The 17,318-nt window shown below is 50.2% G+C and overlaps 1 protein-coding gene across 5 annotated transcripts in view; it reads right to left on the bottom strand.

Annotated features, from left to right (window-relative positions):
- Positions 1-12,174, bottom strand: part of YLPM1 (YLP motif containing 1) — a 92,748-nt gene extending 80,574 nt beyond the window's left edge. The window contains exon 1 of one of the 5 annotated variants that reach the window (XM_089522213.1): positions 12,139-12,174. In XM_089522213.1, the coding sequence (XP_089378339.1) occupies positions 12,139-12,159 (21 nt within the window). In that variant the 5' untranslated portion in view covers positions 12,160-12,174. Of the gene's footprint in view, positions 1-1,579; positions 2,485-10,868; positions 10,899-12,138 lie in introns of those variants that run through there. The other 4 variants (XM_089522214.1, XM_089522211.1, XM_089522210.1 and 1 more) reach the window with 4 other exon arrangements.
- Positions 12,175-17,318: the final 5,144 nt, after the last annotated feature.

Here is a 17,318-nt window from a genome sequence, read left to right as displayed (position 1 = left end):
TTGACAGTGGAACACACTCCCTTGGAGTTTGGAGGAGTCTCCTTCCTTGGAGGTCTTTAAGCAGAGGCTGGATGGCCATGTGTTGGGGATGCTTTGATTGTGCATTCCTGCAGGAGGTTAGGACTGGATGGCCCTTGAGGTCTCTTTGATTCTATGATGGCAAGTTTCTGCATGGTGGAATGGGGTTGGCCTGGATGGCCCTTGCGGTCTCTTCCACACCTTCCCTTTAGATCAGCGACTCCCAGAGTTTGGTTCTCCAGGTGTTTTAGACTTCAACTTCCAGAAGCCCTAGCTGACTCGGCCAACAGTTAGGAGGAATTCTGGGAGCTGAAAAGTCTAAAAGAGGTCCCCAAACTGTGCATTCTGGGATTTGTAGTTCAGTGAACCCAAGAGCTTTCTTGCTGAGAATTATAAATGCCCCTCCCTAAACTGCAAATCCCAGAATGCAACAGGAGGCAGCCAGAGCAGTAAATAATAATAATAATATCTTTATTTATATTTCCTGCTTCTCCTTGTGGATTAAGGTGGGAGCACAACAGCTAAAATCAGAGTTACAGTGCATAAGTTTCACAACTCACAATTTCATACATATATTATCGGTGGTATAGCAGTGCCATAAGAGGGTACTGTGTGGTAATCTTGACAGTGGCTATTCCATGTTCATTGGCGTTAGGGGTGAAGGCGGTGGGCTCACTTCCTCCATCGACTTCCCCCCATACCACACTCTTACAGAATTCTTAGCAATGATTTTGTACTAATTTACTTATAAATCAAAGATATAGCCCTGTTAGTCTGTAGAATCAGTATCCAAAGGGATCTTGTGTTGCACCTTTGAGATTCGCTGAGAGAAAGAAGTGGGCAGCATGAGCTTTCCTAGACTTCAGTCAACTTCTTATAAATGCATGTACAGCAATGGTCCCCAAAGTGTGGCTTTTAAGGGAATTTTGGACTTCATCTCCCAGAATCCCAGACTATCGGCCAACGAGGCTTCTGGGAGCTGAAGTCTAAAATCTCTTACAAGGGCAGAGTTTGGGAACCACAGAGAGATCTTGTACCACCTTTGAGACTCACTGAGAGAAAGAAGTCGACATCATGAGCTTTCCTGGACTTAAATTTGTTTCCTTCCAAATGCACCTGAGGAAGTGAGGCTGAAGTCTAGGAAAGCTGATGCTGCCTGACTTCTTTTTTTCAGTGAGTCTCAAAGGGGCTATGTAAGATCTCTCTGTCTACTATATTCCTCAAATGCACCCAAGGAAGTAGCTTTAAATTTAGGGGAGCTCCTGCTGCTAATTCCTTTCTCTCAGTGAGCCTCAGAGGGGCTACATAAGATCTCTTTGCATCCTATATTCCTCAAATGCATCTAAGAGAGCTCATGCTGCCCGACTTCTTTCTTTCGGTAACTCTTTTGGACTCTGGCTCCCAGAAGCCTCTCTAGCCTGGCATCCTGGGAGCTGAAGTCCCACAAATGAATGAATGAATAACTTCTTACAAGGGCACAGTTTGGGGACAGGACCTCTGGTCTGTATGACATCCGGAGGGGCAAAGTCTGGGGAACCAGGGCAACCTCGGTCCTGCTTACCTGGTGACTCATTCCCGGGGTGCTTTGGTGCTGCTCCCCTCTGACGCTGGGCTCTGGGCCCTGCTTTGCCTCCTTCGCTTCGGGAGGGGGCTGGGTCCCCTGGGAAGGCTGCGGGGGAGGCAGGTAAGCCTGGGAAGGAGCCGCTTGAGGCAACTGGAAGGAGGCGGAGGAGGGGGCTGGGGGCGGCGGGGTCCTGCTGGGGGCGCCGCTGGGCTCGGTCTCGGGCGGCGGAGGGGAGGAGGAGAGGTCCATGTCCATGTCCATGCGGGGGCTGCCTGGCGGGAGGCGGGGCTCCCACTCCTCCGGAGGCTGCGGAGGAGGCAGCGGCGGCGGCGGCAGCGGCGCGGAGGGCTCCTCGGGCGCGTGGCGGAAACCGCCTTCCCGCGAGGAGGGCGGGAGAGGCTCCCTGTGCTTGAACTGCTTCTGGTAGCTCCGCACCGGAGGCGGCTGAGGGGCCGGGGGCGGCGGCTGCTGCGTCCATGCCGAGGGCGGAGGAGGCGGCGGCAGGCTCGGCGGAGGCAGCACCGACTGCAGCTGCTTCTGGTGCATCTGCTGGAGCTGCTGGAGCTGGACCAGGTGCTGCTCCTGGAGGCTCAGGAAGCCCCCCGCGCCGGACGCAGCCCCCGAAGAGGAGCTTGAGGAGTAGCTGCCCAGAGGCGGCGGCGGCGGCGGCGGCGCTGCCACTGCCATGGCGCCCGGCAGCACGGCCGGAGGGGGAGGCCCGGCCATGGCGGGAGGCGGCATCATGGCGGGCGGGTGAGGCGGGTAGGGCCCCGGGGCCGCCCCATAGAGGCCCCACGTCGGGAACATGGAGGCGGCGGCGGAGGCGGCGCAGGCTTGAGGGGAGACGCCGACTTCCTTAGGCTGCAACGGCGGTGCGTGACTAGAGCCACTGCGCCTGCGCACCGAGGCCCGAGACCCGGAAGCGCCATAGACAGAGGCTTGATCAGGGCTAGAGCGGCTTCCGGTTTTGCTCCTCCAACACGAGAGAGAGAGAGAGAGAGAGAGAGAGGCAGGAAAGAAGGGCGCCGGCGGTGGCTCGATGGTTAAATGCCTGTACTGCAGCCGCTCAGTCACAAAGCATAAGGCTGCCAGTTCAATGCCAGCAAAAGGGCTCAAGCTCGACTCAGGGTTGCAAAATGAGGAGCCAGATGGTTGGGGCAATGAGCTTACACTTTGCAAACTGCTTAGAGAGTGCTTATGTGCCCTGATAAGCGCTATAGAAAGGTGCTTGCTATTGTCGTTCTCCTTTGGCAGCATGCGCTCTAGGCTTCCAACCCTCTCTCTGCCCCAGGAGGAATTTCAACACCTTCCATCCACTTTGAGCATGAACCAGAAGCACGGATTTACATTTAAGGAGGGGATCATAGAGTTGGAAGAGACCGCAAGGGCCATCCAGTCCAACCCCATTCTGCCATGCAGGAAATCGCAATCAAAGCATCCCTGACAGATGGCCATCCAGCCTCTGCTTAAAGACCTCCAAGGAGGGAGACTCCACTACTCTCCCAGGGAGTGTGTCCCACTGTCAAACAGCCCTTGCTGTCAGGAAGTTCCTAAGGCTTAACTTGACTCAACACGGGAAACCTCCCCCGGATGCAGAAGGGATTGACAGATGGATAGCTCTTCCTTGATTCTGTGGGTGGTGGTGAATGGCCGTTCTTAGTTGGTGGATAAAGGGATTATGCAATTGTATTTATGTGTGTATTTATGTATTTTATTTATGTACATCTTCTCTCCATATTTGCAGCTTTGACTTTTGCAGATTTGATTATTCACAGATTTGAGTAATATGTCCTCTCTAGGAATATCTAGACCCTCCTCCATGCAACTCTATGGTCGACTTTAACTAAAAGCTGCGCTAAAAGGACCTAGAGATTCCCAGAGAGAATACTGTACTAGGCATTTGTAGCTCATCCAGTGCGGTTTTATGGTCAGTGTCTGTCGGACGTTGACCAGAGGGTTGCGCTGGAGGACCTAGAGATCCCTAGAGAGGTGTCCTCTCAGGTAAAAACATGGGGGTTTTCTTATTTGCATTTTTCCATATTCATGGGGGTCTTGTGCCCCTGACCCTAGCGAATATGGAGAGACAAGTGTATTTGGTCAAGCCTTACATTTTTTCCCTTGGGCGTCCTGCATTTTTTTTCTCCTGGTGCCTTGGCCCTCCCTCTGTATTTAGGATACCTGGGTCCAAAGCACACCACAGAAATAATCCAGTTTTGAGACTGTTGTAACTGCCCTGGCTCAATGCTAAGGAATTCTAGGAACTGTAGCTTACTGAAGCATTCAGCCTTCTCTGTCAAAGAGCTCTGCCGCCATAATAAGCCACAGTTCCCAGGGTTCCCTAGCACTGAACCAAGGCAGTTAAAGCAGTCTCAAACTGGATTATTTCTGTGGTGTGCTTTGTCATCTCGGCCTCAGAGGGAGCAATCAGGCAGACCCAGCAACATCAGGGACTGCCTGAAGGACGAGACTTCTCCCTCCTTAACTGTCATCTCGGCCTCAGAGGGAGTCATCAGGCAGACCCAGCAACATCTTGGACTGCCTGAAGGAAGAGGCCCCTCCCTCCTCAACTGTCATCTCGGCCTCAGAGGGAGCCATCAGGCAGACCCAGCAACATCAGGGATTGCCTGAAGGACGAGACTTCTCCCTCCTCAACTGTCATCTCGGCCTCAGAGGGAGCGATCAGGCAGACCCAGCAACATCAGGGACTGCCTGAAGGACGAGACTTCTCCCTCCTTAACTGTCATCTCGGCCTCAGAGGGAGTCATCAGGCAGACCCAGCAACATCTTGGACTGCCTGAAGGAAGAGGCCCCTCCCTCCTCAACTGTCATCTCGGCCTCAGAGGGAGCCATCAGGCAGACCCAGCAACATCAGGGATTGCCTGAAGGACGAGACTTCTCCCTCCTCAACTGTCATCTCGGCCTCAGAGGGAGCGATCAGGCAGACCCAGCAACATCAGGGACTGCCTGAAGGACGAGACTTCTCCCTCCTTAACTGTCATCTCGGCCTCAGAGGGAGTCATCAGGCAGACCCAGCAACATCTTGGACTGCCTGAAGGAAGAGGCCCCTCCCTCCCCAACTGTCATCTCGGCCTCAGAGGGAGCAATCAGGCAGACCCAGCAACATCAGGGACTGCCTGAAGGACGAGACTTCTCCCTCCTTAACTGTCATCTCGGCCTCAGAGGGAGTCATCAGGCAGACCCAGCAACATCTTGGACTGCCTGAAGGAAGAGGCCCCTCCCTCCTCAACTGTCATCTCGGCCTCAGAGGGAGCCATCAGGCAGACCCAGCAACATCAGGGATTGCCTGAAGGACGAGACTTCTCCCTCCTCAACTGTCATCTCGGCCTCAGAGGGAGCGATCAGGCAGACCCAGCAACATCAGGGACTGCCTGAAGGACGAGACTTCTCCCTCCTCAACTGTCATCTCGGCCTCAGAGGGAGTCATCAGGCAGACCCAGCAACATCAGGGATTGCCTGAAGGAAGAGGCCCCTCCTCAACTGTCATCTCGGCCTCAGAGGGAGCCATCAGGCAGACCCAGCAACATCAGGGACTGCCTGAAGGACGAGACTTCTCCCTCCTTAACTGTCATCTCGGCCTCAGAGGGAGTCATCAGGCAGACCCAGCAACATCAGGGACTGCCTGAAGGAAGAGGCCCCTCCCTCCCCAACTGTCATCTCGGCCTCAGAGGGAGCGATCAAGCAGACCCAGCAACATCAGGGACTGCCTGAAGGACGAGACTTCTCCCTCCTCAACTGTCATCTTGGCCTCAGAGGGAGCCATCAGGCAGACCAGCAACATCAGGGACTGCCTGAAGGAAGAGGCCCCTCCCTCCCCAACTGTCATCTCGGCCTCAGAGGGAGCCATCAGGCAGACCCAGCAACATCAGGGACTGCCTGAAGGAAGAGGCCCCTCCCTCCTCAACTGTCATCTCGGCCTCAGAGGGAGCGATCAGGCAGACCCAGCAACATCAGGGACTGCCTGAAGGAAGAGGCCCCTCCCTCCCCAACTGTCATCTCGGCCTCAGAGGGAGCCATCAGGCAGACCCAGCAACATCAGGGACTGCCTGAAGGACGAGACTTCTCCCTCCTTAACTGTCATCTCGGCCTCAGAGGGAGTCATCAGGCAGACCCAGCAACATCAGGGACTGCCTGAAGGAAGAGGCCCCTCCCTCCCCAACTGTCATCTCGGCCTCAGAGGGAGCGATTAAGCAGACCCAGCAACATCAGGGACTGCCTGAAGGACGAGACTTCTCCCTCCTCAACTGTCATCTTGGCCTCAGAGGGAGCCATCAGGCAGACCAGCAACATCAGGGACTGCCTGAAGGAAGAGGCCCCTCCCTCCCCAACTGTCATCTCGGCCTCAGAGGGAGCCATCAGGCAGACCCAGCAACATCAGGGACTGCCTGAAGGAAGAGGCCCCTCCCTCCTCAACTGTCATCTCGGCCTCAGAGGGAGCGATCAGGCAGACCCAGCAACATCAGGGACTGCCTGAAGGAAGAGGCCCCTCCCTCCCCAACTGTCATCTCGGCCTCAGAGGGAGCGATCAAGCAGACCCAGCAACATCAGGGACTGCCTGAAGGACGAGACTTCTCCCTCCTCAACTGTCATCTTGGCCTCAGAGGGAGCCATCAGGCAGACCCAGCAACATCAGGGACTGCCTGAAGGAAGAGGCCCCTCCCTCCTCAACTGTCATCTTGGCCTCAGAGGGAGCCATCAGGCAGACCCAGCAACATCAGGGACTGCCTGAAGGAAGAGGCCCCTCCCTCCTCAACTGTCATCTCGGCCTCAGAGGGAGCGATCAGGCAGACCCAGCAACATCAGGGACTGCCTGAAGGAAGAGGCCCCTCCCTCCCCAACTGTCATCTCGGCCTCAGAGGGAGCCATCAGGCAGACCCAGCAACATCAGGGACTGCCTGAAGGAAGAGGCCCCTCCCTCCTCAACTGTCATCTCGGCCTCAGAGGGAGCGATCAGGCAGACCCAGCAACATCAGGGACTGCCTGAAGGAAGAGGCCCCTCCCTCCTCAACTGTCATCTCGGCCTCAGAGGGAGTCATCAGGCAGACCCAGCAACATCAGGGACTGCCTGAAGGAAGAGGCCCCTCCCTCCCCAACTGTCATCTCGGCCTCAGAGGGAGCGATCAAGCAGACCCAGCAACATCAGGGACTGCCTGAAGGACGAGACTTCTCCCTTCTCAACTGTCATCTTGGCCTCAGAGGGAGCCATCAGGCAGACCAGCAACATCAGGGACTGCCTGAAGGAAGAGGTCCCTCCCTCCCCAACTGTCATCTCGGCCTCAGAGGGAGCCATCAGGCAGACCCAGCAACATCAGGGACTGCCTGAAGGAAGAGGCCCCTCCCTCCTCAACTGTCATCTCGGCCTCAGAGGGAGCGATCAGGCAGACCCAGCAACATCAGGGACTGCCTGAAGGAAGAGGCCCCTCCCTCCCCAACTGTCATCTCGGCCTCAGAGGGAGCCATCAGGCAGACCCAGCAACATCAGGGACTGCCTGAAGGACGAGACTTCTCCCTCCTTAACTGTCATCTCGGCCTCAGAGGGAGTCATCAGGCAGACCCAGCAACATCAGGGACTGCCTGAAGGAAGAGGCCCCTCCCTCCCCAACTGTCATCTCGGCCTCAGAGGGAGCGATTAAGCAGACCCAGCAACATCAGGGACTGCCTGAAGGACGAGACTTCTCCCTCCTCAACTGTCATCTTGGCCTCAGAGGGAGCCATCAGGCAGACCAGCAACATCAGGGACTGCCTGAAGGAAGAGGCCCCTCCCTCCCCAACTGTCATCTCGGCCTCAGAGGGAGCCATCAGGCAGACCCAGCAACATCAGGGACTGCCTGAAGGAAGAGGCCCCTCCCTCCTCAACTGTCATCTCGGCCTCAGAGGGAGCGATCAGGCAGACCCAGCAACATCAGGGACTGCCTGAAGGAAGAGGCCCCTCCCTCCCCAACTGTCATCTCGGCCTCAGAGGGAGCGATCAAGCAGACCCAGCAACATCAGGGACTGCCTGAAGGACGAGACTTCTCCCTCCTCAACTGTCATCTTGGCCTCAGAGGGAGCCATCAGGCAGACCCAGCAACATCAGGGACTGCCTGAAGGAAGAGGCCCCTCCCTCCTCAACTGTCATCTTGGCCTCAGAGGGAGCCATCAGGCAGACCCAGCAACATCAGGGACTGCCTGAAGGAAGAGGCCCCTCCCTCCTCAACTGTCATCTCGGCCTCAGAGGGAGCGATCAGGCAGACCCAGCAACATCAGGGACTGCCTGAAGGAAGAGGCCCCTCCCTCCCCAACTGTCATCTCGGCCTCAGAGGGAGCCATCAGGCAGACCCAGCAACATCAGGGACTGCCTGAAGGAAGAGGCCCCTCCCTCCTCAACTGTCATCTCGGCCTCAGAGGGAGCGATCAGGCAGACCCAGCAACATCAGGGACTGCCTGAAGGAAGAGGCCCCTCCCTCCTCAACTGTCATCTCGGCCTCAGAGGGAGCCATCAGGCAGACCCAGCAACATCAGGGACTGCCTGAAGGAAGAGGCCCCTCCCTCCTCAACTGTCATCTCGGCCTCAGAGGGAGCGATCAGGCAGACCCAGCAACATCAGGGACTGCCTGAAGGAAGAGGCCCCTCCCTCCCCAACTGTCATCTCGGCCTCAGAGGGAGCCATCAGGCAGACCCAGCAACATCAGGGACTGCCTGAAGGACGAGACTTCTCCCTCCTTAACTGTCATCTCGGCCTCAGAGGGAGTCATCAGGCAGACCCAGCAACATCAGGGACTGCCTGAAGGAAGAGGCCCCTCCCTCCCCAACTGTCATCTCGGCCTCAGAGGGAGCGATTAAGCAGACCCAGCAACATCAGGGACTGCCTGAAGGACGAGACTTCTCCCTCCTCAACTGTCATCTTGGCCTCAGAGGGAGCCATCAGGCAGACCAGCAACATCAGGGACTGCCTGAAGGAAGAGGCCCCTCCCTCCCCAACTGTCATCTCGGCCTCAGAGGGAGCCATCAGGCAGACCCAGCAACATCAGGGACTGCCTGAAGGAAGAGGCCCCTCCCTCCTCAACTGTCATCTCGGCCTCAGAGGGAGCGATCAGGCAGACCCAGCAACATCAGGGACTGCCTGAAGGAAGAGGCCCCTCCCTCCCCAACTGTCATCTCGGCCTCAGAGGGAGCGATCAAGCAGACCCAGCAACATCAGGGACTGCCTGAAGGACGAGACTTCTCCCTCCTCAACTGTCATCTTGGCCTCAGAGGGAGCCATCAGGCAGACCCAGCAACATCAGGGACTGCCTGAAGGAAGAGGCCCCTCCCTCCTCAACTGTCATCTTGGCCTCAGAGGGAGCCATCAGGCAGACCCAGCAACATCAGGGACTGCCTGAAGGAAGAGGCCCCTCCCTCCTCAACTGTCATCTCGGCCTCAGAGGGAGCGATCAGGCAGACCCAGCAACATCAGGGACTGCCTGAAGGAAGAGGCCCCTCCCTCCCCAACTGTCATCTCGGCCTCAGAGGGAGCCATCAGGCAGACCCAGCAACATCAGGGACTGCCTGAAGGAAGAGGCCCCTCCCTCCTCAACTGTCATCTCGGCCTCAGAGGGAGCGATCAGGCAGACCCAGCAACATCAGGGACTGCCTGAAGGAAGAGGCCCCTCCCTCCTCAACTGTCATCTCGGCCTCAGAGGGAGTCATCAGGCAGACCCAGCAACATCAGGGACTGCCTGAAGGACGAGACTTCTCCCTCCTTTGTCACCTTGTATTTTGTATCGCATTACGATTTTTACTGTACACTGCTATGATCATTGCGGAATAGCGGTCTATAAATAAAACATATTATTATTATTATTATTATTATTATTATTATTCTGCAGTGTCTTTTGGACCCTGGTCACCCTGACTTTGACCCATGGCGATCTGAAGAATGAGAGACCTCCAAGTCACCTTCTCCTCAACTGCCCTGCTCAGCTCTTACAGATTCATGGCTGTGGCTTCTCTGATGGAATCTATCCATCTGGAATATGGTCTTCCTTTTTTCCCTGTTGCCCTCCACTTTTCCAAGCATTATTGTCTTTTCTAGTGAGTCCTTTCTTCTCATGATATGGCCAAAATAGGACAACCTCAGTCGACTGATCATTGCTTCTAGTGAGAGTTTGGACTTTATCTGTTCCAGGACCCATTTGTTAGCCTTTTTTAGCTGCCCTTGGTATCCTCAGCACTCAACCACAACCATATCTCAAATGAATTGATTTACTTCTTGTCCTCTTTCTTCACTGTCCATCACAATTTACATCAATCATCATCATCAATGACCCATCACAGTAGAGACTGCTGTCAAAAGATCAGAAGAAGACTAGGACTTGGAAGGGCAGCTATGAAGGAACTAAACAAAATCCTGAAGTGTAAAGATATATCATTAAATACTAAAATTAGAATTGTCCATGCCAACATATTTCCAATATTTCTACACATGGTTGTGAAAGCTGAGCGCTGAAGAAAGTGGACAGGAAGAAAACTCATTTGAGATGTGGTCCTGGAAAAGTGTTCTAGGGTCTGCTAAAAAGACAAATAAATGGGTCCTAACTAAATGAAGACTGAACTCTCCCTAGAAGCCAAGATGACTAAACTGAGGCTGTTATATTTTGGCCACATAATGAGAAGGCACAACTCATTGGAAAAAAAACAATAATGCTAGGAAACATAGGAGTAGAAAGAGAGGAAGGCCGCATGCCAGGTGATAGACTCAGTCAGGGAGACCACAGGCCTGAGCCTACAGGACCTGAGAAGAGCAGTGGATGATAGGCGGTTGGAGACCTCTCATTCATAAGGTCGCCATGAGTTGAGGTCACCTCAAAGGCAGCTAACAACAATAACAAATGGAAAATCTTAAGTTATTTTGATCTCATGTCTATTTTGAAATTATGTAGATTGTCTGTGGTCTTAATTTTTATTTTGATATTCAGTAGTAAACATGCCTTCACACTTCCTGCCTTGACCTTCTTCAGTAATCTTACCACATCACTATTTTCTGCTGGTATTATGGTGTCATCTGCATATTTTAAATTGTCAATATTTCTTCCTCCAGTTTTCATGCCTCTCTCCCGTGAGTGCAATCCTGCCTTTTGTATAATGTTCTCAGTATACAAATTAAATTGGTAGTGTGACAGAATACAGCCTGGTCTGATCCCTTTTCCAGTTGGAAATTATTCCGTTTCTCCATATTCTGTCTTGACAGTACCCTCATCTTGAGTACAGATTACGCCTCAGGTCTATCAAATAGGAAATTGGTTCTTACCTGTGAGATGTTCATTTTCAGTAATGTAGGGGGAAGTATCCTATATCATGGGTTGATTCCATCTCATTGCTCCAAATAGACAGGAAAAATAGACTTGAAGGAGTCGCCACCAGAGGGAGCAATCCCCGCCATCCCCCAGTCAATATTACAGCTGAGGATACAAAGCAAACTCAGAGAGCATTCAATGCAAATATACGTATAATAAATAGAAACTACCATGAACTCAAGCTAAAAGTAACTGACTACTAGCCTTGCAGAGTCAAGGGAAACAGCCTCATCAGTTCTGGGTGGGGAGGATATTTCCATCTACATCGCTGAAAATGAACATCTCACAGGTAAGAACCAATGTTCCTTTTTCCAGCAATGTAGGTGGAAACATCATATATCATGGGACTTACCAAAGCTCACTGACCAATGGGTGGGTGAACTGAGGCATATCACCTATGTGAGAACCACAAGATATATGGCTTCTAAAGGAAACCTCTTTTGACTCAAGGCAACCCAACAGTGGTGGCATGTAAATGTGGAAGATGAAGGCCACATTTCCTACATTTATCTAAGATGGGTGTGATTGTTGCTAGTGCAGAGGAAGTAGCTGCACTGTAAATGGAGTGATCAACAACTGCTTCCAGCAGAGATATCCCAATCTTCTTGTAGCATGTTAAAATGCATCCAAGGTATACCACAATTTTACCAACTCCTTCTTTTGATTGTGACAAAAAGATACTGAAATAATGTCTTGAACCAAGGTATTAGAAATGTTGCTTTTGTCATCAGTGACCTGGATTGGGTCAGTCCTTTGGTTCACATGCACCTTTATGTTAACTTGTCAATTTGAAACAGAATTGAGCTGTTCATTATTGTGAGTGAAAGGTCCAAATACAAACACTATCTTGTAGCTCAAGCCAGTTCATACTGAGGGTAGATTTTGTTGCTATCACTTTTTTCTTTTTCTTTTTGCTTACAGGGAGTCACAAACTGCTCCCCATCCTCCTAAGCTGGCACCCACCATTATTTGGAACTCCAGCAGGGCCCAAATCAGACAACCCTTCTTGATTGGTGGCAACAACCACCATTCAAAGGGGTTTGAACTTATTTTGCTACCTGTCAGAGCGGGTGAATCATCTGTGCCATCTGTTTAGGATATAGCAAGAGGAACTACTGCAGGCTCCTGACATGAAATCATGTTCATGCTAAACTATTAACTGAAGCAAATCAGGCACTGTAGGTCAGCTAGTAATAGTAGGTCTGATAACTGGGAACAACCTACCTGCTTGAGGGTGTTCTTCATGGATCTTGCCCTTTGTTTGGTAGGTAGACTCTCCTCAGCAACGTGTCTACAACCACTCCAAGGTGTTGTAGGTTCTGAAATCGAACTAGGTTGTTCTTCCCATGAGTTAGCAAAGAACCATGTCTGGATAGGCAGGAAAGCACAATTTGACATATATTATACCCTATGGAAGAGAATCAGAACTGATCAGGACATCAGGAAGTTATGTGTCCCTATCACTGAAGTGAGTGCCATTGAAGAAAACAACAGACTGAATGGTAGGGCCTTGTATGGAAAACGTTTCCCCTGGTAAGGAATGTGTAGATACTTGTGATGAAGTGGGTGGATTGGGATGCAGAAGTATACTACAAACAAGACACATGAAAATCTTGGAGTCCAAAATTGTCTGGAGAGTCTCAAGTCTGAACCTGTATTATATTATTATTGTTGTTGTTGTTATTTCACAAACCAATTGACCCATTTCAACTCTAGCACCACACTCTACAATTTGTTTTTGTTTGTTTGTTTTAAATGTAGAATTAAAGAATATTGAAATAAGCATCTTTTGTTCTTTCCAAAGATAGTATAGTTTTTATGGTCCCAATATCGATCAGACTTTCTGTGGCTTCTAGCATCAGCCAATGATTCTTTGCCTTCCTGTACCTTGGGGAGGCAATGAAAAAATCATGAGAATGATATACAGAGTATATCAGAGCACCTTCTTTCAGACCCATACGTCTGTTGAATTTCTTCCCAAAGATGAAAGAAAGACTGCAGTCTTCCTCCCACCTTTTACCTCCAATCAGTCAGGACTGAGGCTATTTCTGTCATTGTTTGGCAAGATAGGTACTGCCACTGACATTTTGTTGGTTCTGGTGAAGCCATGCTTCGGATTAATGCTGAGGTTGGTAACTAAGCTCAGACCACTGTCTGCCAAATCTATTGCCTCATGTACAACAAGTACCATAATTGTATCTATAGGGATGAAAGGAGGACTATCCCTGATGAAAAGACCTCTTTTCCTTTTTCATGTGAAAAAAGCTAATGCTTTCACCTTATCATACATCTCTACCAATACTGGATCCAGTGACTCCTCAGAAAGTTTGTTACCAATCAAATTATCAATTTTTGTTTAGAACAGGCATCCACATGCCAGTGGGTTTGTTTACTTGTTTGTTTTTATTTAAAATCTGACTCCTGACTAATATAGAGGCTGCCTGTGGCCTATTGCTGAACTGTATTACATCCAGGCTGGCATCAACTGAGAAAGCAGCTACTTTGAGTCACTTATAGATTGTCTGACATAATTTAATGCTCACCTGTTTATGAGGGACCTCATAGATAAGATCTTTAGTCCACACAAAGTTGGCCTTTGAGAATATTGATATAGTTGAAGCAGCCCTAATTGCCAAGGAGGATGCTGTTTATGCCCTTTTAAGCACCACATCTGCTCTTTCATCAGTGTGTGTGTGTGTGTGTGTGTGTGTATACATGTATGTGTGTGTGTATGTGTGAAAGAGGGAACGTGTGTCTTTTCCATCTTGAGTATAAATGGGAGAAAACTAGAGCTTATACTGAACCATCCATCTATTAGATTTGTAGTTTTGCCATTACCTGTCAAGGTAAATGATAAAACTTATTAACATATAGAATTTAGGTGTACTGTGGCAGGTTTAACCCGCTCTTCCCTGACACCTTCATGAAGTCATCTCTGAATAATGCCTTTAGTATTGAAGGCCTGGTATAAGAAAAGTCACCTTTGCCTTGTGGCAAATCAAGATCGTCTCTTCTAGACTCACTGGAGTGGAGGGGTGGCCTCAAGAATATTATTTCAAGATCTTAACTGCAATGTGTAGTAACACTACAAAATGCTCAGTCAGAAGAAGCCTGTCAGAAGATGAAGTCCCTGCATCAGAGGCATCTTCCTCCCCAAAGACTCCCCATTGTCATATTTAGACAATACAGGAAAGTCAGGGCCCAGTTTTCATTATTCATTTGAGGAATGTATTGTAGGAAAGACCTTTCCCCCCTAATGGTCTTGAAGACTCTTTCCTGAAGGCTTCTTTCCTTTCCCTCTCTCTTGCTCTCTTTTTATTTTTTATTTTTTCAATAAAAGATGGTAAGGCCTTCTTCTTATCCTTAGTCTCAGCCAAGAGACTTTCCTCCAAACAATTTGCTCCCAGTAATAGGTGGAAATGTCAGATTTTGTTTGGAATGGGCATCTATGTGTCACTTCTTTAGTCAAATCTGCCTTTGAACTGGAACTGAACCAGTTCTGTTCTTGGATTCCATCGAATCACGTTTAAACTAGTGACTACCTTCAACCATTTGTTAATGCTCTGGCAAAACTTTATTTTGCCCTTAAGTGTTTTTATTTGGTTGGGTTTTTTTTTAAAAAGAGCTCTAGCCCACACGTGTATAGCTATAGAAAAAATGGAAATAGCAGAGAAGTCTGATTGAGTATAAACTCTGTCAACCACAATTGGGATCTGTTGATTCCCATGACCTTCATAAAATCTGCATGAAATTGAGTATTTGATTCTGAAGGCCCAGGCTTGTGGGGTGGGGGGGGGGGGAAGAGAGGTGAATACTTCCCTTGAGGAAGACCAGGATCCTCCAGCTTCTATTGATTGGAGGTGCCATTAAACTCCAATATATTAATTGTCTTATACAATAATAATAAAAGAGCATCAGACCCCAAAAGTCTAACAGATGAAGATGCTACTGAAAGGTCCTCATCTTTCTTTACTTTTTTCCCTTTCTTTTTCTCTTTCTTTTTCAGATTACATTCCTCTTCTGAGGAATGAACTAGTTACTACTTTCTTTTGTTTTATTAGAGGCACATTGGTTAGCAGAAGCAGCAGGCCTTCCCTCTTTTGCTTTGCTTAATCAAAATGGCTGCCACACCTTCAGTTCCAGCTTTGCTCCTTCTTTTAAAAAAGGCAAGCACAATAAATAAATTGTTTAGACAAATTCCCCCAAAGGGGTGACTGAAACATCCAACTAGTGGATGATGGGGCAGAAGGAGAAGACTCCCTGCACCTGGAAAATCCTTCTGATAACTCTCTCTGATCCCTTCAGTCTGAGTGGATCATGGAGGAAGGAGAGGAGGAGGAGGCGGCAGTTGGTTTTGGTGGAAAACTCTCCACTTGCACTTCTGAGGTAGAATACTCTGGTTTCTACTGAAGGCCCATTCTGCACGGGCGTAAAGTATGTCCCCAGGACGTACTAGGGTTAGGAAAGGGCGTGCGTAAAGCACGTCCCTAACCCTAGTATGTCCTGGGGAGTTACAAAATGGTGGCGCCTGCTCTACACGGGCGCTGCCATCTTGACGTCGCACAACAGAAGTGCCACAACAGAAGTGACATCGCAAGTGCGCCATTGGCCACTTGCAGCGCCACTTCCGGGGCACAAAAAGAAGCCACTTTTTGCGGCTTCTTTTCGTTGCATCCGGGAACCGCGTGGTTTTACTGCTGCGGTTCCCAGACGCAGCAACTGGCGGCGGCGGCAGAGCACCCATTTTGGGCGCTCTGTAATGCGCTGAAGTCTCCTTCAAAACTTGCAATGCAAGGCAGAAACAAACTTCTGGGGTAAAGCTTAACCCACAAACATAAGATTAGGACTCACTACTCACCTCTCCAAATCTGCCTCCTCTCTCTCACTGCCCAAACCTCTTGCCAGGTTTGATGTCTGCAGTGGGGCACAATCTGGCCAAGGACAGATGGTTTTCCCTCTTCCAGCCATGCCAAGGTCCTGTTCGGTTCTCCATCTCACCGCCCAAACCCCATCTAGGGCTGGTGTCTGCAGTGTGGCGCCATTTGGTTAAGGACAGTGGGAACTCCCTTCTCCACCACGCCAAATTTCTTTTAGGTTCTCTATCTCACTGCCCAACCCCCTTGGTGGGGTTGGATTTTGCAGCAGAGTGCATCTGGTCAAGGACAGAGGGATCTCCCTTCTCCGGCCACGCCTGGGCTCTCTGGCCTTTCAGCCTTTTCAGCTAGACATGGCTGGGCTGTCTTTTTTAATGCTGGAGTTGGGCTGTTGTCGCATAGCAGCTTCTGAACTGTCCCTCCATGCCTGGCTTAGCTTCAGCAAAGACTAAAGAAAACATAGTTGTTTTTGTAGGTAGTTGCCAAGGCAGGAGAGAACAGATCATAAATATAATCATAAGAATAGAAGAAATATTAGAAGAAATATTAAAGTCTTTAAGACAAAGTCAAGGAAGGAGGAGAAAAGGAAAAACACAGCCTACTCGGGAGCTGAGGCAGGAAAAAGACAGGGATGGTGAGGGTTGTTCCCTCTGGTGATGACTCCTTCAAGTCTGTTTTTCCTGCCTATTTGGAGCAACGTGATGGAATCAACCCATGATATAGGATGTTTCCACCTTCATCGCTGGAAAAGACTCATGTCATTGCCCGGCCTCACATCATTCTGTACAGACAATGCAGGCCATTAGCCTGCAGTTCCAGAGTGATCCCAGCTCAAAGAGGCCATGGCCCAGGGCAAATTGCTTGAAACTCTGCCATAACAGGTGGCCCTGCATGCCCTTTAGCTACTGTCACATGGGGCTGTCAGGACACATGTATTGTGTCTTTTCTGCCCTTAATGAGACAAGACAGCAGTCTTCTGAGAAGACATAATGGTGAAGGCAGGTATAGGGCATGTGGCGGCAACGGGTCCATGGACAGCTGTGGGTGGGTGTATAAACACTCATCTATCAGCACACCGGCCTGGGGCCTGACTCAGGTCAGAATCTGGGGCAAGATAGGAAGGGCATGCATGGCCTATGCTATCCTGCCTATCTGCTTAGGCCCAAGACCCATTGACCTGAATATGCAAGACCAGACCAGAGCTGTTGATAATAGGGTGAGTTGAAGGACTCTCATTCATAGGGTCATCATAAGTCGAAGTTAACTTGAGGGCAGCTAACAAAACATAATCAAGGGGAGGGGGGGGAATTAGGCTTGATCCAAATTGGGTTAGTTATGTTCTAATATAGAAATGGGGAATCTGTAGTCCTCCAATCAGTGTTGGATTCAGCCAGATGGTCAAAGGTAATGGAAATCAAAATCTATCTATATCTGGAACACTACTGATTCCTTACCCCTGTTTTAGTGTACAACTTGTTCCACTGATAATAGGACTAAAATATTTAGCTGTGATCCAACTCAAACTGAATT

Source organism: Sceloporus occidentalis, unplaced genomic scaffold (assembly GCF_023333645.1).
Source record: "Sceloporus occidentalis isolate IW3139 unplaced genomic scaffold, rSceOcc1.0.p SCAF_4, whole genome shotgun sequence".
Lineage (NCBI taxonomy): Eukaryota > Metazoa > Chordata > Lepidosauria > Squamata > Phrynosomatidae > Sceloporus > Sceloporus occidentalis.
The sequence above is the reverse complement of the archived record's forward strand: the minus strand, read 5'-3'. Positions and strand labels throughout refer to the sequence as shown.